The sequence below is a fragment of the Pseudophryne corroboree genome, chromosome 5, assembly GCF_028390025.1.
Source record: "Pseudophryne corroboree isolate aPseCor3 chromosome 5, aPseCor3.hap2, whole genome shotgun sequence".
In the NCBI taxonomy this organism is placed as follows: domain Eukaryota; kingdom Metazoa; phylum Chordata; class Amphibia; order Anura; family Myobatrachidae; genus Pseudophryne; species Pseudophryne corroboree.
The window spans coordinates 11,991,660-12,014,126 of record NC_086448.1 but is presented as its reverse complement, the minus strand read 5'-3'; the positions used below and the strand labels follow the sequence as shown (position 1 = coordinate 12,014,126).

General features: G+C 47.4%; 1 protein-coding gene and 1 pseudogene across 1 annotated transcript in view; one reads left to right on the top strand and one right to left on the bottom strand.

Moving 5' to 3' along the window:
- Positions 1 to 12,657: 12,657 nt before the first annotated feature.
- LOC134927087 (alanine aminotransferase 2-like) overlaps positions 12,658 to 22,467 on the bottom strand; it is a 259,669-nt gene continuing 249,859 nt past the window's right edge. Inside the window, exon 11 of the mRNA XM_063921093.1 lies at positions 12,658 to 14,057. Coding sequence (XP_063777163.1) covers positions 13,967 to 14,057 — 91 coding nt within the window. The 3' untranslated portion in view covers positions 12,658 to 13,966. The remainder of the gene's footprint in view (positions 14,058 to 22,467) is intronic.
- LOC134931375 (U6atac minor spliceosomal RNA) lies at positions 19,813 to 19,921 on the top strand (annotated as a pseudogene).

Here is a 22,467-nt window from a genome sequence, read left to right as displayed (position 1 = left end):
TGGAGTGGTACTGGGAGTGACGTGTATAATGGGAGAGGTACTGGGAGTGACGTGTATAACGGGAGTGATACTGGGAGTGACGTGTATAACGGGAGTGGTACTGGGAGTGACGTGTATAACGGAAGTGGTACTGGTAGTGACGTGTATAACGGGAGGGGTACTGGGAGTGACGTGTATAACGGGAGTGGTACTGGGAGTGACGTGTATAACGGGAGTGGTACTGGGAGTGACGTGTATAACTGGAGTGGTAGTGGGAGTGATGTGTATAACGGGAGTGGTACTGGGAGTGACGTGTAATACGGGAGGGGTACTGGGAGTGACGTGTATAACGGGAGTGGTACTGGGAGTTACGTGTATAACGGGAGGGGTTCTGGGAGTGACGTGTATAACGGGAGTGGTACTGGGAGTGACGTGTATAACGGAAGTGGTACTGGGAGTGACGTGTATAACGGGAGTGGTACTGGGAGTGACGTGTATAACGAGAGTGGTACTGGGAGTGACGTGTATAACGGGAGTGGTACTGGGTGTGACGTGTATAACGGGAGTGGTACTGGGAGTGACGTGTATAACGGGAATGGTACTGGGAGTGACGTGTATAACGGGAAGTTTCTGCCAAGTTTCTGGTATGTGTTTGTGTCGTCTAGAATGCGGTGTGCTTCTTTGATGTAGTTGGATTTGTTAAGAATACAGACAACAATTTGTGAAGATACAGACAACTTCAGACACAGCAAACTAAAACCACCATCTACATTCTACCCCAGTCATCTAAAAGGAACACAAATAGATGCTTTTATCAGAATGGTGGAACGAGACATAGAGAAACTCAACACAAACAATCCCACTAGCAATCTATCTAAACAAGAAAAGATAGCACTACAGGAATTGCAGGACAATCATTCACTGATCATAAAACCAGCAGACAAAGGGGGAGGTATAGTCATTCTTAACAAATCCAACTACATCAAAGAAGCACACCGCATTGTAGACGACACAAACACATACCAGAAACTTGGCAGAGACCCAACCACTGCATTCCAGAAAAAACTAGACCATCATTTACAAAAAGGAGCAACTACTGGTATTCTTAATCAACTTGAACACCAATACATACAAACCCACCACCCCATCATTCCAGTATTTTATTACCTGCCAAAATTACACAAAGACCCACAGAACCCACCGGGAAGACCCATCATATCTGGGATTGGCTCACTAACATCACACTTATCAGAGTACCTTGACACAAACCTACAACCTTATGTACAGAAACAAAAATCCTACTTACGAGACACAACACATATACTAAACAAAATCCAAGGAATAGAGTGGAACGAAGAAATGTGGCTTGTAACATCAGATGTGACATCACTGTACACAGTGATAGATCACGATCAAGGGATCTCTAGCATTAAATACCACCTAGAAAAAGATGGTAGTCTTACAGACATACAGAGACAGTTCATTATTGACAGTATATATTTCATACTTAAACATAACTACGTATGGTTTGATGATGAATTCTATCTCCAGACCAAGGGTACCGCAATGGGCACGAGATTCGCCCCCAGCTACGCCAATCTCTTTATGAGTTGGTGGGAGGACCATCATGTGTGGGGGAGACCACAGCTGGGGACGAGTCTCGTGCTCTGGACACGATACATAGATGACATCTTTTTCATATGGCGGGGAGAGGAGGAAACACTAATTGAATTTATTTGGTACATGAACCAGAATGAAAACAACCTACACTTCACAACCACCTATAGCAAGAACAACGTCAATTTTCTTGACCTAAACATCTTTGCAGATAATGATAAACTACACACAAAAACCTTTAGGAAGAGTGTGGATGTAAACAGCTACATTCTATCCACTAGCGGACACCACCCCAACTGGTTAAAATCCATTCCAAAGGGACAATTCACAAGACTAAGGAGAAACTGCTCAAAGAAAACAGACTATGTGACTCAAGGGAGAGAAATGATGACAGAGTTTAAAGAAAAGCATTACAAAGAGGAACTTTTAGAAGAGGCATACAACTTAGTGGGGGAGACAGACAGAAGTCAGCTACTTCAGTACAAAAATAAGAAAGACAGGGAATACTCAGATGAGGTTCTATTTATCACAAATTACACACAACAAGCCAGATCATTACAACATATCCTCAAATAACATTGGCCTCTTCTGATGGAAGATGAAGTCCTGAACGACATACTAGACACTAAACCAAAAGTCATATTCAGAAAAGCACCCGATTTGAAGCAGAAACTGGTACACAGCTACATAAAACCAAGCAAAATGACCCAATCCCACATTAATAACTCCAAACCCAAATCAGGGTTTTATTACTGTGGTACATGCATAGGATGCAAAAATAGAAGAATATACAGCACGAAACCAGTGACCCATTTTAGTTCTACCAATACACACAGAACCTATAACATCAAAGAGAGAATAACCTGCAACAGTAAAGGTGTCGTCTACTTACTAGAGTGTGGATGCCCCAAACAATACGTAGGACGCACCACACGCCCCTTGAAAACAAGAATAAGTGAACACATTCGGAACATCAAGAAGGGGTTAGAAGAACATAACCTATCAAAACATTTTAAGGACCACCACAACAGCGACCCCCTATCACTCAAATTCATAGGGATTCAGGAGGTACACCCTAACTGGAGGGGAGGAGACTATAATACAAAGATCAATACCATAGAATTAAGATGGATGTACGAACTAAAGACACTAGCCACAATGGGACTAAATCGTGACAATGAAGTCAAATCACTAATATGCAAAAAGTAAAAAATAAAGAAAACTTAATGTAAAACTGGGGAGCAAAGCGCATCTTTGTGTCCATAATGAACCTTACAAGTATGGACCTTGTGTCCATAAAGAACCTTACAAATAGGAACCCTGTTTTGCACTGCACTCCAGTGTAAAACAACTACTTACCTATGCTTGTATACAGGTATATGTATCTACTATACCTTTATACATATACATGTATCAAAATAACTCTGATCCAGATTCTAAACATAGAATCCAACCCTCATGTCACACACACCAACTAATCAACCATTCATACAATAGAAACCTTTCCTATTAGTGTTTAAAATGAATACTCGCATATAATCAATTTAATACTTTCTTTTGTACAAATGCCACTACCAGACAAGGTTAACCTGCACATGAAACCTACAGAAAGCAATTTCTGCAACAGTGACATCACCACATTGGTCAGGAACATGGAGACCAATGACGAGCAGGAATCCTAACCACATGACCTATGAGGTCACAAGATGTTCCTATAAAAACCTGCACAATACCATTCCAAGCATCCACTACTCCCAGAGGAAGGCCCTAGAGGCTGAAACGCGTTGGAGCTTTAACACTGCAAATCTAAAACTAAAACACACAAGACTGAACTAAGCGCTAACTACGAAGCAGAGACCCGGTCACGTGATCGGGGAACCCGGAAGCCAACTACGCTGCCTAGCAACAGACGGAAGACAAGGAGAAGAAGCCAGTGACGGAGTGCGGCGGGGAAACAAGAGAGAATAGAAGGTGAGTCTCCGTATGCGGCGGGTGTCACTCGTGAAGCTGCTCCGTAGAGCGCTGACCGAGTTTCCCCCTCACCCTAGACAGGTCAGCCTCTTGAACCCTCGAGCTCCCAGGCGTGTCTGTACCAGGGCACACCATGGGAAGCTGAGACTAGAGAAAAAGACCAAGTCCGGAGCAACCTTACTTTATTCCGGTTAACCCTAAACACTACCTCCGTGAAGACAACACAAGACTGCATTTTGTTTATATAGACTTTTTCCCCGGATTTGACACAGAATCTGAACTTCACCAAAAGACTGTCAGCAGCTGTGCGGGACGCCGCAGGCTGCAGCACATACCTAATGAACTTAGAGACTTAGGGCTGTAACACACACTCCGGTTTTTCCCGGATGGCAAAAAGCCGGACAAACTTTGTCCGGCTTTTTGCCATCCGGGAGAAACCGGCAGTGTCTGTCACACAGGACGGCTTTTAGCCGTGTGTGATGCTGTGCGCATGCGCAGCATCAAACACGGCTACAGTAAAAACCGTTGTGTGTGAAAGCTCCCCTTCACACACACGGTTTACTGGCTCCAAAGACGGCCCGACGGCCGCCCGGCCGCCGGACCTTCCAGTGGTGAGACCCGGCTGCAACCCGGCAGCCGGGCCGGGGGCCGTGCAGTGTGAAGGCACCCTAGCCCTCACACTGTTAACTACAATGCCGGCACGGGAAAAAGCCGTCCGGCTTTTTCCCGGCCGGCAAAAGCCGTGTAGTGTGTTTCAGCCCTAAGAGTTTTGTGACCAAACAACTCTTCTACTTATCATTTTTCCATATACCTAACCTTATATTAGCAACTAATAAAACTCATCATTTCTATTATTAACCAACTGTTTATGGACAGTTATTGAGAAACATACTAGGATTTATCTGTGAAACCATACACCATATAAGAGTAATCACCATATCACGTATATTTGGTTATAAACAACCCAAGGGTACCCACAGACAACATTATCTTTACCTAGACAAACAAAACTAGTAGCTAGGACTGAGCGCTACACTACGATTTAAATATTTCTGCAATTGGTAGTCTGGTCGCCTACAAGTGTCAGCAGCTCGTCTACACACTAAGATCTCAGTGCGCAGATAACCCAACAATAAGTACCTTCTAATACAGTATATCAATGACTTATTGTTGTGTTCTGACTCACTCGAATCGTCCTTGAAAGACACGACACAGCTTCTGTTTCATCTTTCCCAAGCGGGACACAAGGTTTCAAAGGATAAATTGCAGTTGTGCCAGACCAGTATAAAATATTTGGGACATTGCTTGACTCAAGGACTTAGACACCTCACTGCTGATAGAATACAGGCGATTCGCGACATGACTCTGCCACAAACGCAGCAACAGATCCGCACTTTCCTTGGAATGTGCGGGTACTGCCGAAACTGGATCCCAGGGTTCTCCGTACTAGCTTTACCTTTGCAAGAAATGGTCTCTTCAAACAAACCAGAACGGGTCTCACACACAGATGAGTCCGAACTGGCCTTTGAGAGACTCAAACAGTGCCTATCACAGGCACCTGCATTAGGTATGCCAGATTATGGGAAGCCCTTTGAATTATACGGTACAGAAAGTGCAGGGTGCGCAGCAGGAGTTTTAAACCAGAGACATGGTGATGCCAGAAGGCCGGTAGCTTACTACAGTGCACAGTTGGACACCGTAGCGCGGTCTCTCCCCACATGCTTGCGAAGTGTTGCAGCGATAGCTTTGCTAGTAAGTAAAAGCGAGGACGTAGTGTTAGGACACAACCTGACCATCCATACACCTCATGCAGTATCAGCCTTGCTAAACTCAGCCCAAACCAGACATGTCTAATCTGCGCGGTTTACAAAGTGGGAATTATTACTGATGGCCCCTGTTAACATCACCATTAAGAGATGCAGCTCACTAAACCCTGCAACTTACTTGCCAGGTGTGCCTGGACAGGCACAAAGGGTGGAGGATGAGAATGATGGTGAAGGAGGATTTAGTGCAAACACTGATACGCATGATTGTGTGGAATACCTGAATCAGACTTTCACTGCAAGACCTGACATCAGTGACAACCCACTGGAAGGGGTAGACTTTACCTTCTACACTGACGGTAGTTGCCACAGACAAACGGACTCAGAAGACCTGTGTACTAGATATGCAGTTGTAGACGACAGAGGTATCATAGAAGCTGAACCCCTGGGCCCACCGCACTCAGCACAAGTTGCTGAGCTGGTCGCCCTAACCAGAGCGTGTGAGTTGGCCAAGGGTAAGTCAGCTAATATATACACAGATTCTAGGTATGCCTTTGGAGTGGTGCATGATTTCGGGGCCCTATGGCGCCACAGAAATTTCATGACGGCAGCTGGCACACCTGTAGGGCATGCGTCCCACATAAAAAGACTTCTAACAGCGATACAGGAACCAGACAGAGTAGCTGTTATCAAGTGCAAAGCACATACCTACAACCAATACCCAATTTCACTTGGTAACAGCCGGGCAGACGAAGCTGCTAAATCAGCAGCCAGCACCCCCATACAAACGAACATCACATCACTGATGACACTTAACACGATCAACACACAACAATTAATTGAAATGCAAAATTTGTGTTCTTTACAGGAAAAGGCAGTCTGGAGGTCAAAGGGATATGGCCAGGAATCCTCGGGACTGTAGACAGGTGGACAAGGTTAGCCAGTAGCCCCCAGAGCATATCTTCCAAGCTTAGCTGAGGCGGCACACGGTCTGACTCATCTTGGCAAAGAGGGTATGTGTAAGATGGTGAGAGCCTACTGGTGTGCGCCAGGATTCTCTTCTCATGCAGGTAAGAGAGCAATGACATGTTTTACTTGCTTGAGGAAGAATATTGGAAAGTCAATACCAACAGAGCCATCCCATATCCCTCCGACAGACGGTACTTTTCAGGTAATACAAATCGATTTCATACAGTAACCACCCTGTAGGAATTTAAAATATGTGTTAGTTTGTATTGACGTATTTTCAAATTGGGTAGAAGCGTTCCCTGCTGCCACAAATACCGCTACGTTCACTGCAAAGAAAATTGTGCAGGAATTTGTGTGTAGATATGGTATCCCTAGAATAATTGAAAGTGATAGGGGTACCCATTTTAAAGGTGAAGTCTTTCAGGTCATGTGCAAACTGATGGGAATTAATAGCAAGCTGCATACTCCGTACCATCCACAGGCGAGTGCAAAGGTGGAGAGAGTGAATAGCACTATTAAGAACAAGCTGAGCAAATTAATGGTTGAAACTGGATTGTCGTGGACAGAAGCTTTGCCACTAGTGTTGTACAGCATCAGAACCACTCCCAGGTCTCCCCTTAACCTATCACCCTTTGAAATTCTTTTTGGTCCACAACCTCATGTAATGATAGACCCCCAGGATGATTTGAAATGTAATAATGAAGTGACTGTGAAATATTTGGTTGGGATGAGCCAGCAGCTGAGAAATCAACAAAGAAATTTAAAGCTGGTGATTCCTGACCTGCCGAACAGTAATTGTCATGACATTGAACCTGGGGATTATGTGATGATTTGAAATTTCTTACGCTCAGGTTGCCTCATAGACAGGTGGGAAGGACCATATCAAGTCTTGTTAACCAGCACAACAGCATTAAAAGTCGCCGAAAGAGAGACGTGGATCCACTCGTCCCACTGCAAGAAGGTCGCTGACCCGGAGAGAACTCGTGACAAAGAGCATAGTGTAGAGAATCTCGTATCACTGGAGTGTCTGTTCCGGGAAAGTTTCGAGGCAGGACTGTTGAAAGGCATCTGAGCACAGAGAGTAACAAGAGCTAGAATGGTTGTCGTACCACTTTCTTTTTTTCACCTCCCCCTGCATTTTTCCTTTCTTTTCTCCTTATTTTCCTCCTTTCCCCTAACGAAATGGATCGATCACAAGAGACTGCGTTTCGGGTTCTGTTAGTAATTCTGGTTTTGATAAGGACAGTGTGTTTTGGTGAGGGTCCCAGAGAGGTCGAGCAGGGATCTGGAATAGGTTCTGATGGCAAGTACGAATTTGTAGGATCTCAGGATCAGCACATCATTTTGGTAAAGGCTGGCATCAGTAAGCGCTCTGGTAGTCAAGGAGCTCGGAGGCACTGTGAGAGGTTATTGTCTGATGAATATTGTATTTGTAGGAACTGTGAGAATATAGTTGAGGATGGGTGCATCCAGAGATTTCAGTCCAACCTTAATATCGACATGGACCGTCATCCGTTGAGTGATTACCACTCACTAGTGGGTAAGGTCTTAAACCAGACAGAATGTTGAGTGTGCTCACAGGTACCTCAAGGTCAGAGCAAGTCAGGATTAGTACCATACCCTTTAGCAATAGATGAGGTACTCGAATTACGGGGTGGGAGACTGGTGGACAAGAAATTCAATATTTCTAGGCCCTCTAGTTTGAAGCTCCACCAGTATCATGTAGACAGATCCTTATTATGTTTTAATATTTCCAATTACCGAAAACTGGGAAATTGGGAAGTGACGTGGAATAACCAGACAATGACCTTTTCACACAGAGCTGATAGGATACCCATAGACTCTGAACTTGTACGCCAAATAGCCAACAGTGGGAGGTATTTTTGGTATAGCTATACTCGTGGAAGCAAGACCATGTGGGTTGGAAAAGTATCGCCAGGGTATTGTGCTCATATCATCTAGCCCGATACTTGTACTGAGCAGATGGGAGAGCTAGGGATTGGTTTCTTTACTTGGAAAGTTTGTAATATGGTGATGTTATATTTTGTCCCCTATGTTCTCCCAGATGATGCCTATTTCATATGTGGGAGGAAGGCGTACAAGTGGCTTGCCCCGAGCTCAGAGGGATTGTGTTATATTGGGAGAGTACTGCCAGAGGTCATGACCATAACCTATGATAAGATGAAAGACGTTCACCGCAGTGCTCAGGCTCCTTATACTCATACTCACTATGAACACATCGTCAAGAGACACCTCATAGATAGGATAGAGCACGCAGCCTCTGATTTGATCCACGAATCCACCGGGATTCAATTCCTTCTCGCATTAGACATCACCCGTACTGCCAGAGGAATTATAAATTATAGGTATATCCATGCGCTAGCGAACTTGATATATAATATCACTGAGATGTATGACGACACCTTCAGGTATACGGGAAGGGAGTTACAAGCTTACAAGAAGGAACTGATTCAGCACAGGATGGTCCTAAATTATATCACAGCCGTGACAGGTGGGTACTGTGTTACTCTGGCAACTCAATATGGGGTGAAGTGCTGTACGTATATTACGAACAGCACTGATGATCCAACGGAGATTATTGATCAAAAGATGGACGATATCTTGCAGTTGAAGTGGGAGTTCAGGAGGAAACACAACCTTACCTTGGCGACTGTGGGTAATGAACTGACCGGCTGGGTCTCATGGTTGAACCCACAAAATTGGTTCTCAGGTTTAGGAGAGTGGGCTCAGAATGTCATTATGAGTGTGGGGAAGTTTCTCCTTTGTATCCTGGGAGTCATCATAATTATTGGTTTGATATTTAGGTGTGTTCGAATTCTGATGCGGCGCAAGCACGGCACAAATTTGATGAGTCTAAGGAGCGAGGGCGCTGTTATAGCAGCAGACTTGATTTATGACCCATCCATAGAGACAGTGTTATGATAAGGATTGCAAATTAATTTCATGGCCTGTTTCTTTCACCCGTTTTTCTTTTGTTTCCCCCTCTGCCCAGATACATCCATCCGGAAAAGACATCTGCCCTACCCAAATGTTTATATGAATGTATTTTAGATATGTGTCTTATCTTCATCTCTGCAACCTCCAGTTAATAGCACACATAGTCGACAGGTGATATCCACATATACTAGCACTCACTTATGTTTCCCCCTCCATGTATCATCAACTAAATGTGCACCCCATTTGTTGGAACAAGAAGCCAAAAAGAGCTCGGTAGTGTTTGTTGGCCCATTTACAGACCCTTAATATGGGATGAGAAAGATTGAATGTATACTTCGCAATACCTCGAAGCTTATTTAGAACATATACGGCACGATGATACATGCCCCTCAGACATGGATTCATACATACATGCTTTTTACTATCCCACTAGGTCATACATTTCCTACCTACAACTCTCCCCCGACCATCCAAACTTCTGTAGATATTGTGTAGATATTTTTCTGTTTAGTGATTAGATAGTGGCAGTAATTGGTGACGGCCAAAGGGTGGACTGTCAAAGTCGAAAAATATTGCAGTACACACATCACGTACAAACTACACACAGATGGCCTCTGCGCGTGTACTTGTTCTGTCGTGCATGCACATATTCGCAATTTGCGTATGGTCGCTCCCGCGGTCCTGCGCATTAGCGCGTGGTATGGGTATTTACGGTAGAGTTTGTGGATGCATGGAAGGCTATTAAAACACATTACATATTTAATCCAAATAGTGCACAATGTACACATAGTCCCCCTGTACCACATCAGAAAGTAACAGCAGTTTAAATGGTAACATAACAACGGGATTCACCTTTACAGAATATGAGGGGACAGAACAAGGTTATAAGGTGGTGTTTGGTATCCAGCTGAAGTATATTTTAAGGGTAACATTCCGGTGTTGGTTTGAGGAAGATCGCATGTTCCTGCGGATAGTTATGTGCAGGAGCAGAATATAGATATAAACTGTATTTACTGTACATTATGTATGCAGCGGGAATCCAGAGGAGACCACCACATGAGCAGTTGGATCAGACATCGCCCACCTATTCAAACTGACCTATGACCTCTCCTGTACTGTAAATGTGCATCCCTGTATCCAATGGACAAAGAGATTACAGTATCTATTGTATTGCTTTTTGGAAGAAGTGTATAATGAGAGCATGCTGCAGGCCTGGTCAGACACAAGACTCACAACGTTATCTATCAGATAACGGAGGACCGGACCGGGGAGCGCAAGCGAATTCACTCACGTATGTACCATTGAATGTAGCCATTTACTCTTATATTTGTATTTTATTATTTGTATTGTAACCCCCTTTCAGCAATAATACGCTGTGGTTTCGGAACCCAGCGGTTTAATTACAATCTGGTGTTGTGTCTTCATTGCTCTGCCAAGGTTTAAAGTGTATTATCATTGCATTGCTGTATAAGGGTTAAAGTGTATCTCTGGGTGTGTACGCGCTCCGAGTACTTTGTACAGCCAGCGTTTGTACGCAAAGTCCGTACACAGTACGAGACTTTGTACGCTAATAGCGGACAAAGTACGTAGAGTGTGTATTAAGTATAGCGGCCGCAGCGGCTCCATGGTAAAGTGTATTTAAGGTGTGTTTAAGGTATAGCTTTCATTCCTAAGGATAAATCAGCATTATCAATGTTGTGTGAATGCTATGTGTGTGTTTGTGTGTATGCTGTGTGTGTATATATATGCTGAGTGTATGTATGCTATGTGTGTATATGCTATGTGTGTGTTTGTGTATGCTGTGTGTTTGTGTGTATATGCTGTTTGTGTATGCTATGTCTGTATGTATGCTGTGTGTGTGTTTGTGCGTATGCTGTGTATGTGTATGCTATGTTTGTGTGCATGCTATGTGTGGAAACCCCCCCTGAAAATCCTGTGTTTGCCCCTGCAACAGCACATATTTTCCAGGTCATCCAGCAGGAGTGCAAGTGTACTCATTACTCACTGACACATTTCCCAGGTCACCCAAAAGGTGCACAGGTGTACTCATTACTCCCTGACACATGTCTCAGGTCATCCAGCAGATGCACAGGTGTACTCATTATTCACTGACACATTTCTCAGGTCATCCAGCAGGAGCACAGGTGTACTCATTATTCACTGACACATTTCCCAGGTCACCCAGCAGGTGCACAGGTGTACTCATTACTCACTGACACATTTCCCAGGTCACCCATCACTGGCACAGGTGTCCTCATTACTCACTGACACATTTCCCAGGTCACCCAGCAGGTGACCAGGTGCACTCATTATTCACTGACACATTTCCCAGGTCACCCAGCAGGAGCACAGGTGTACTCATTACTCACTGACACATTTCCCAGGTAACCCAGCAGGAGCACAGGTGTACCCATTACTCACTGATACATAATAGCTAGAATCTAATTGGTTGCTATAGGCAACACATTCAATTCTATAAACCTGCACTTAAGGAAATATACGCCTGGCAGTCTAATTGTCTAACAGAGGGGATCATTCTGCGTTGATCGCTAGCTGCCGTTGTTAGCAGCGCAGCAATCAGGCTAAAAGTCGGCATTTCTGTGCATGCGTACGGGCCGCAGTGCGCACGCGCGACGTTCTTTCACAAAAAACTGCAGTTTTACACAAGGCCAAGCGACTCTTATCCGTCGCTCTGCTGATCGGTGAGTGATTGACAGGAAAGGGGCGTTTCTGGGTGGTAACTGACCGTTTTCTGGGAGATTGCTAAAAAACGCAGGCGTGTCAGGTAAAAACGCAGGCGTGGCTGGAGAAACGGGGGAGTAGCTGGAGAAACGCAGGGCGTGTGTGTGACGTCAAAGCAGGAACTAAACTAACTGAACTGATCGCAAGGAAGGAGTAGGTCTGGAGCTACTCAGAAACTGCAGGGAAATATTTAGTAACAATTCTGCTAATCTTTCATTCGCACTTCTGCTAAGCTAAGATACACTCCCAGAGGGCGGCGGCCTAGCGTGTGCAATGCTGCTAAAAGCAGCTAGCGAGCGAACAACTCGGAATGAGGGCCAGGGAGCGGGTGCTGGAGCATGTATGATGGACTGAGTATGAACTGTACAATGCTTCTGAAGAAAGGTGTTGCGCAGTTCATACATGGGTTTGCAACTTGCAGATAAAGGGCGGGATGTAATGACGCCCTGAGATTGCCGCAGATGTGGGATGCTGGACAATCTCTAACTTTTTTTAAAGGGGAAATAACTCAGAACACATGGTTTTGCCTTGTAAGCGATTGCCCCTTTAAAAAACGTTTAGACGGGATTTTTAGATGCCCAAAACAATTCAATCAGCTCCATTGTCCTGTAAACATAAAGAAACAAGTTGTAGAGTAATAATTGCAAGAAACAAGCAGACATACATTTTATTGTGCAGGACTGATAAATGGGGACTTGTCCAGGGACTCATCTCAGAACTCTGAAGCGATCATTGGAAATGCAGGACACCTGAGACTAAGAAGAGTCTATACTGTGTGTGGTGATTTCCAGGGAAATATCCGAGGGAGTGCTCACAGGGCGTAGTCAGAGGGAGTAATCACAGGGCGTAGTCAGAGGGAGTACTCACAGGGTGTAGTCAGAGGGAGTACTCACAGGGCGTAGTCAGAGGGAGTACTCACAGGGTGTAGTCAGAGGGAGTACTCACTGGGCGTAGTCAGAGGGAGTACTCACAGGGTGTAGTCAGAGGGAGTACTCACAGGGTGTAGTCAGAGGGAGTACTCACAGGGTGTAGTCAGAGGGAGTACTCACTGGGCGTAGTCAGAGGGAGTACTCACAGGCTGTAGTCAGAGGGAGTACTCACAGGGTGTAGTCAGAGGGAGTATTACCAGGGTGTAGTCAGAGGGAGTACTCACAGGGTGTAGTCAGAGGGTGTACTCACAGGGCGTAGTCAGGGGGAGTACTCAGAGGGAGTACTCACAGGGCGTAGTCAGAGGGCGTACTCAGAGGGAGTACTCACAGAGCGTAGTCAGAGGGAGTACTCACAGGGAGTACTCACAGGGCATAGTCAGAGGAAGTACTCGCAGGGCGTAGCCAGAGGGAGTACTCGCAGGGCGTAGTCAGAGGGAGTACTCGCAGGGCGTAGTCAGAGGGAGTACTCACATTGCGTAGTCAGAGGGAGTACTCACAGGGTGTAGTCAGAGGGAGTACTCACAGTACTTGGAGGGTGATATTAGCGGGTGTAGTCAGAGAACTTGGAGGGTATAGTCAAAAGGAGTACTGTACTCGCAGGGCGTAGTCAGAGGGAGTACTCATAGGGTGTAGTCAGAGGGAGTACTCATAGGGTGTAGTCAGAGGGAGTACTCACAGGGTGTAGTAAGAGGGAGTACTTGGAGGGTGAAGTTAGCGGGTGTAGTCAGAGAACTTGAAGGGTATAGTCAGTGGGAGTAATCATAGGTTGTCTATTGAGGGTGTTGTCAGAGGGAGTACTCGGAGTGCTGTAGTTGGAGGGAGTACTATAGTTGGAGGATGACCTTGGAGGGAGTACTGTAGTTGGAGGGAGTACTGTAGTTGGAGGGAGTACTCGGAGGGAGTACTATAGTTAGAAGGTGTACTTGGAGGGTATGCTTGGAGGATGACCTTGGAGGGAGTACTCAGAGGGTGTAGTGGTTCATGGGTGAGGACTGTGCTGAGAGGATCTTTATGGCGGATCTCCAGGTGTTCTGCCTCTTAGGAATATTCCGCCATAAACCTTCCATGGAACTCAGTGATCTTTTCTAGAATACATTTCAGTTCCTCGATGGGAGGGAGCAGAGATAACCTAGAACATGGAGAGAGAGATCTATGTTTCATATAAGATAAAGGTGCATTTATATTCACTATTCCCATGTAATCTATTGCCCCATATCATACACCCCACCCTTTCTCTGGTCTATGCTGTTATACCTCTTCTGTTCTTATACCCCTCACTTCTCTGCCCTGTGCCATTATACCCCTTCCCTTCCCTTCTCTGCCCTGTGCCATTATACCCCTCCCTTCTATGCCCTGTGCCATTATACCCCTTCCCTTTCCTTCTCTGCCCTGTGCCATTATACCCCTTCCTTCTCTGCCCTGTGCCATTATACCCCTTCCCTTCCCTTCTCTGTCCTGTGCCATTATACCCCTCCCTTCTCTGCCCTGTGCCATTATACCCCTTCCCTTTCCTTCTCTGCCCTGTGCCATTATACCCCTTCCCTTCTCTGCCCTGTGCCATTATACCCCCTCCCTTCTCTGCCCTGTGCCATTATACCCCTCCCTTCTCTGCCCTATGCCATTATACCCCTCCCTTCTCTGCCCTGTGCCATTATACCCCCTCCCTTCTCTGCCCTGTGCCATTATACCCCCTCCCTTCTCTGCCCTGTGCCATTATACCCCTCCCTTCTCTGCCCTGTGCCATTATACCCCTCCCTTCTCTGCCCTGTGCCATTATACCCCCTCCCTTCTCTGCCCTGTGTCATTATACCCCTCCCTTCTCTGCCCTGTGCCATTATACCCCCTCCCTTCTCTGCCCTGTGCCATTATACCCCCTCCCTTCTCTGCCCTGTGCCATTATACCCCTCCCTTCTCTGCCCTGTGTCATTATACCCCTCCCTTCTCTGCCCTGTGCCATTATACCCCTCCCTTCTCTGTCATGTGCCATTATACCCCTTCCCTTCCCTTCTCTGTCCTGTGCCATTATACCCCTCCCTTCTCTGCCCTGTGCCATTATACCCCTCCCTTCTCTGTCCTGTGCCATTATACCCCTTCCCTTCCCTTCTCTGCCCTATGTCATTATACCCCTTCCCTTCCCTTCTCTGTCATGTGCCATTATACCCCTTCCCTTCCCTTCTCTGTCCTGTGCCATTATACTCCCTCCCTTCTCTGCCCTGTGCCATTATACCCCTTCCCTTCTCTGCCCTGTGCCATTATACCCCTTCCCTTCTCTGCCCTGTGCCATTATACCCCCTCCCTTCTCTGCCCTGTGCCATTATACCCCTACCTTCTCTGCCCTGTGCCATTATACCCCTCCCTTCTCTGTCCTGTGCCATTATACCCCTTCCCTTCTCTGTCCTGTGCCATTATACCCCTCCCTTCTCTGCCCTGTGCCATTATACCCCTCCCTTCTCTGCCCTGTGCCATTATACCCCTCCCTTCTCTGCCCTGTGCCATTATACCCCTCCCTTCTCTGCCCTGTGCCATTATACCCCTCCCTTCTCTGCCCTGTGCCATTATACCCCTCCCTTCTCTGTCCTGTGCCATTATACCCCTCCCTTCTCTGCCTTGTGTCATTATACCCCCTCCCTTCTCTGCCCTGTGCCATTATACCCCTCCCTTCTCTGCCCTGTGCCATTATACCCCCTCCCTTCTCTGCCCTGTGTCATTATACCCCTCCCTTCTCTGCCCTGTGCCATTATACCTCTCCCTTCTCTGCCCTGTGCCATTATACCCCTCCCTTCTCTGCCATGTGCCATTATACCCCCTCCCTTCTCTGCCCTGTGTCATTATACCCCTCCCTTCTCTGCCCTGTGCCATTATACCCCTCCCTTCTCTGCCCTGTGCCATTATACCCCTCCCTTCTCTGTCCTGTGCCATTATACCCCCTCCCTTCTCTGCCCTGTGCCATTATACCCCCTCCCTTCTCTGCCCTGTGTCATTATACCCCTCCCTTCTCTGTCCTGTGCCATTATACCCCTCCCTTCTCTGTCCTGTGTCATTATACCCCCTCCCTTCTCTGCCCTGTGCCATTATACCCCTCCCTTCTCTGCCCTGTGCCATTATACCCCCTCCCTTCTCTGCCCTGTGCCATTATACCACTTCCCTTCTCTGCCCTGTGCCATTATACCCCTCCCTTCTCTGCCCTGTGCCTTTATACCCCTCCCTTCTCTGACCTGTGCCATTATACCCCCTCCCTTCTCTGCCCTGTGCCATTATACCCCTCCCTTCTCTGCCCTGTGCCATTATACCCCTTCCCTTCTCTGCCCTGTGCCATTATACCCCTCCCTTCTCTGCCCTGTGCCATTATACCCCCTCCCTTCTCTGCCCTGTGCCATTATACCACCTCCCTTCTCTGCCCTGTGTCATTATACCCCTCCCTTCTCTGCCCTGTGCCATTATACCACCTCCCTTCTCTGCCCTGTGCCATTATACCCCTCCCTTCTCTGCCCTGTGCCATTATACCCCCTCCCTTCTCTGCCCTGTGCCATTATACCCCCTCCCTTCTCTGTCCTGTGCCATTATACCCCTCCCTTCTCTGCCCTGTGCCATTATACCCCCTCCCTTCTCTGCCCTGTGACATTATACCCCTCCCTTCTCTGCCCTTTGTCATTATACCCCTCCCTTCTCTGCCCTGTGCCATTATACCCCTCCCTTCTCTGTCCTGTGCCATTATACCCCCTCCCTTCTCTGCCCTGTGTCATTATACCCCTCCTTTATTTGTCATGCACTGTTATACCCCTCCCTTCTCTGCCCTGTGTCATTATATTATATCTGCTTATTCTTTACCTGTTCTTTTCACTGACCTTGGCTATTACATACCTCAATCTTTTTCTACCCTAGGCCATTCTACCCTGTCTTTTATCTGCACCATGTCACTATACCCCTCCTTTCTCTGCCCTGTGCCCCTTACCCCTCCTTTCTCTGCTCTGTGCCACTGTACCCCTCCTTTCTCCTTCATCCGCTAGGGGACACTGGAGTGCTCTTTACAATGGGGTATAGAGTGTCCTAACCGGGAACTGGCACTTTAAGGATTTAGAAGTGTGACTAGCTCCTCCCTCTCTATGCCCCTCCCACAAGCCAGTCTCAGTTTAGTGCCTGAGGGAGTAGGTCACATCCTGGGCTTCTCAAAGACTAAAAGTTTTTATATTGATAGTCAGAGATTCTGCAACCAAGAGGAGATGACAGGCAGTGACTGCCCCCAGCCTGCCTGCGATGCTGGAGCTGCCGGGGGCTCCTCCTCTGCTCGCAGTTAGCGCAGGGGTCCCTGGCTCAGAGACCACCGTCACTGGGGTAGCACAGGACGCCGCTGCATGTGGCGTGTGTCTCTGTCCCCCTAGCCACAACCGCCACCGGGCAGCACACGGCAGCTCTGTGAGTATAACGCCTGGCTCCTGATTAGCGGGATGCCAGGCACAAACAAATGGCGGTGATTTAGGAAGTCCCAGCAGCGGTCCGCACAAAAGTGCGCCATAGTGGGGGGCGGAGCTAACTCCCAGAGTTTATCTCCTTGCTCTCAGCTGCCCCGGTGCTATCGCAGTATAGCAGAAACCAGCGGCCATCACTAGAGGCAGAGGACGCACTCTCCAGCTGCTGCTGAGGACTGCGCTGACCTTCTAAGGCAGAGGTTCTCAAACTCGGTCCTCATTACCCCCACACAGTGCATGTTTTGCAGGTCTCCTCACAGAATCACAAGTGAAATAATGAACTCCGCCTGCGGACCTTTTCAAATGTGTCTGTGAGTAATTAATCCACCTGTGCACCTGCTGGGTTACCTGCAAAACATGCACTGTGCGGGGGTAATAAGGACCGAGTTTGAGAACCTCAGTTCTAAGGCATTAAACAAGACTGTGAGTTATCAATGGTGCAGAGGTTTTGTCAGGAGAGTAAGGGGTCTATTTATTAACATTCATTTTACTAAAATAATGTGAAAATGAGTGTTTTCTGTCTTCACACCCTTTTCACATTATTTTAGTATCACCTGAATGTAATAAAGGGCATTTGGAGCAGATTTCATGAAAAACTGCTGCAAACACTTTAATTCACTTTTTTTTAGTAACTCGCATCGCATTCCCCCCCCCATACTTATAATGGGAAATGTGATGCGGCTGAATTTACTAAAAAAGAAATGTGAAAAAATCCGGCAGTGCTACCCTGTGATAATAGCTCAGGTTGGCGAGATCACAGGGCAGCACTGCGATAATGTGGCATTTGCCTCTGGCAGAGAAAGCTGAGCGGGGACCCGGCAGAGTGATCAGCTATGTGCCTCCGATGGAGCCACAAGCTGATCACAGTGTAAAAATAAGAAAAAAGTAAAATAAAAACAAAAACCATACTCACCTGTCCAGGGAGCCGGTGTCCGCTGCTCTGATGAGGGCTGCCAGGCGCCAAGTCCCCTATATGCTGCGCTGTGACCCCGGTGCAGTAAAGTCACGCTGCAAAATGGCAGCGCACTTTACAGCACCGGGGGTCACAGCGCAGGATAAGGACCCAGTCGCCTCCTGAAGCAGCGCGGACCGGCTCCCTGGACCGGTGAGTATATTGATCTTCTGGGGGGGGGGGGGCGCGGCGCGTGTGGGTAGTAGCAACCGGGGGGGGGTCAACCGGGCGGCGGCAGTAGCAGCGATGTTGGCGGGGGCAGCGCATGTGCAGCAGGACATCGGGGTATTTTTTATGAAAAATACCCTGATGATGCTGCGAAGAGGCATCGCAGGGACAGAGCTTGACCGCAAGCTCTGTCCCTGCACGCGATAATTGATACATCCCTGCGATGTAATCAGTTATCGCAGTGCGAGTTGGGGCGATTTTATCACCTGTCATCTGCATCCTGGATGGTGATATATAGGCCCCTAACTGAGCACATGTAACGGAGTATCACTTTCACTTTAGTTACTGCATATACTGTGCCTAGCATTTTAGTGCTAGTGTGATTATCCTCCTCCCCTCACACTGGCCCTCATTCCGAGTTGTTCGCTCGGTATATTTCATCGCATCGCAGTAAAATTCCGCTTAGTACGCATGCGCAATATTCGCACTGCGACTGCGCCAAGTAATTTAACAATGAAGATAGTATTTTTACTCACGGCTTTTTCTTCGCTCCGGCGATCGTAATGTGATTGACAGGAAATGGGTGTTACTGGGCGGAAACACGGCGTTTCAGGGGCGTGTGGTTAAAAACGCTACCGTTTCCGGAAAAAACGCAGGAGTGGCCGGAGAAACGGTGGGAGTGCCTGGGCGAACGCTGGGTGTGTTTATGACGTCAAACCAGGAACGACAAGCACTGAACTGATCGCACAGGCAGAGTAAGTCTGAAGCTACTCTGAAACTGCTAAGTAGTTTGTAATCGCAATATTGCGAATACATCGGTCGCAATTTTAAGAAGCTAAGATTCACTCCCAGTAGGCGGCGGCTTAGCGTGTGTAACTCTGCTAAAATCGCCTTGCGAGCGATCAACTCGGAATGAGGGCCACTGTCCACTACGCTACTGTGTTGTTTGTGTATCAGTGTGTTTTACCATGGCACAGAAGACCTTCAGCTGCACAAGGTATAATGCAGAAATATTCACACAAAGGGCAATCAGTTCCCTTTTATGTGATTCTTGTGATTAGGAGCAACAAGGTTCCACAGATCACCACAGGTGCAGGAGGCACCAGTTTGGGCGTTGCAGCTCACTACTGTTATGTCGCACCTGTCTGCGGAGCTGGAAGCCTCTTCAGGAGGTTTCCAGATCTCAGAAATCTGACCCCTCACCAGAACCGGTCTGGGCTCGGGCCCCAGCAAGGTCAGTGGAAGGGCTCACTAAGGCCAAGGTCCCATCTCCCTCTCTGATGCAAGTCTCCAAAAAGGTTTTGTATGAAAGAGAGGTGAGCACTTCCCTTGACAAGGGTGGAAGAGGTCCCAGTGGCCTTCACAACACATATACGGTTAATGCACTGCCACCTACTTAGGTTTTAAGACTGTTACCCCCTGTCCTGCAGCTGGACGATTCACAGGACGAGGATATGCCCCAATCAGTTGGGGTGAGTTTCCACAAACGGGAGGAACAGATCCTGGAGGAACTGGAGACTGTGTCCCAGGGCATTGAGGCATTGATTGTCGCAATACACCAAATTTTAAAGGTGGACATCAAAGCGTCCAGGAAACACGTAAATAAAATATTCCAGGTGCCCTATCGACTTTTGTCGAAATATCCTTCCCCGCTGACAGCAGGAAATTATGCAAGACTCCCCCTACAGTAGATTCCTCAGTGTTTTTTCTGTCCAAAAAGACAGTGCTGACAGTCACACCTTAAAGGATGCATTGGACAGGAAATTAGAAAATTAATGTCCTTCAACACATCAGCAGGTATAATACTGCATCAGGTCAGATCAACAGGGCCTTTGAAGCCTGGGCAAAACAACTAGCTGAGGGTCTGTGAGCAGAGGAGGATCTTATCCCCTTTGCAGAGCACAGTGAGGAGTCAACCACTCATCTAGATGAGGCATCTAAGGAGGTATGTAATCTCGTTTCTAGGACCTCCACCTTAGAGGTGTCAGCCACAGAGCCCTCAGAATTAAAGAGGGAGGTGGAAGCGTTACCATTTACTGGCAACATCCTGTTCGACCCCGACCTGGACAAGTGGATTTCCCAGGCCACTGGGGTAAGTACTTTTCTCCCATCAGCTGTGCCGGCTACTTGGAGGTCTTATTCCGGGCCTTCCTTTCAGTCCTTTTGGGTCTCTGGAAGATTCAGAGGCCATTCCAGAGGAGGATTAGCGCTTACTCATGGTTCTAGAGAACGTGGCAGAGCTATTCCCTCCAGGGCACCAAGTCCACCATGAAACCCAGTGCATTATGGATTTCCCTCTCACCTGGGGAACCCCAAGGTGGGAGCTCATCTGCGAAGCTTCAGGATGTCCGGGCAGAATCCTGCCCAGATGCCTGGGTACGGGACCTCATCACTCGGGTACAAGCTCGATTTTCCGTTCCAGGCTCCTCGGTTTTTCACCACAGGTTTGCCAGCTTCAGACGAAAGGCATGTTGTTATACAGGAGGCTATAGTCAAACTCCTGACAGGACGAGTGTTGGTACCAGTCCCCATACATCATCTAAAACAGGGGTTCTACTCCAGTTTATTCGTGGCTATAAAGCAGGGCGGTTTGGTCAGACCTATTCTGAACTTAAAGGATCTCTATACTGTTTCTGAGTTTTTTTCAAGTTCAGGATACAATCCTTTCATTTAGTCATTGCAGGATTAGAGGAAAAAGTGTTCCTAGTGTTCTTGGACATTCAGGCCGCTTACCTGCACATACCCATCTTGCCACCTCACCAGATGTATTGGTGACTCACCATTTGGGACTCACATCATCAGTTCCAGGCTTTACCCTTCAGCCTGCCATGGACTCCAGGGGGTTCACAAAGGTTATGGCGATAATGATGACACTCCTAAGGACACATTCCTTACCTGGAAGGCTTCTTCAAGAAAACCAATTATTCCAGAACATAGGAGTGACTCTCAGGCTCCTCATATGACATGGGTGGTTCCTGACTTTTCCAAAGTCCCATCTACAACTGACACAGCGACTTCAGTTTCTCTGTATGATCCGGGACACGGTGATACAGAGACTCTTCATCCCTCAAGACAAGGTGAAAGTCATTCAGGATAGGGTTCAGCTGGTCCTACAACACAGGCGAGTTTGGGTGCATTTATGCATACGACTACTCAGGAGGATGGTGGCGGCCTTAGAAGCAATTCAATTACAGCCATTTCCACTCAAGACCTTTGCAGCTGTATCTCCTTTAAGTGGTCGGTATCCCACTTGTTCCTTCACCAGAGAGTGACATTGGCCCCCAGAACTCTGATATCTCTGGTGGTTGACCTCATCTCGCCTATGGGACTAGAGGTTTGGAATGTGGGAATGGACTCTCCTCATCAAAGAAGCAAGCCTGTGAAGGTAGGGGGGGGGGGGCAGTGACTCAGGACACCCACTTCCAAGGTAGTTGTACTCCACAGGAAGCGACAATGCCTATAAACATAGTGGAATGACAGGTAGTCTTCTAGGCTGTACAGCTAGCACATGACCTGTTGCGGGGCCAAGCCATCACAGTCCCTCTACCCCATGCCATTATACCCCTCCTTTCTCTGTCCCATGCCATTATACCCCTCCTTTCTCTGCCCCATGCCATTATACCCCTCCTTTCTCTGCCCCATGCCATTATACCCCTCCTTTCTCTGCCCCATGCCATTATACCCCTCCTTTCTCTGCCCCATGCCATTATACCCCTCCTTTCTCTGTCTCATGCCATTATACCCCTCCTTTCTCTGCCCCATGCCATTATACGCCTCCTTTCTCTGCCCCATGCCATTATACCTCTCCTTTCTCTGCCCCATGCCATTATGCCCCTCCTTTCTCTGCCTCATGCCATTATACACCTCATTTCTCTGCCCCATGCTATTAAACCCCTCCTGTCATTGCTCCATGCCATTATACTCCTCCTTTCTCTGCCCCATGACATTATACT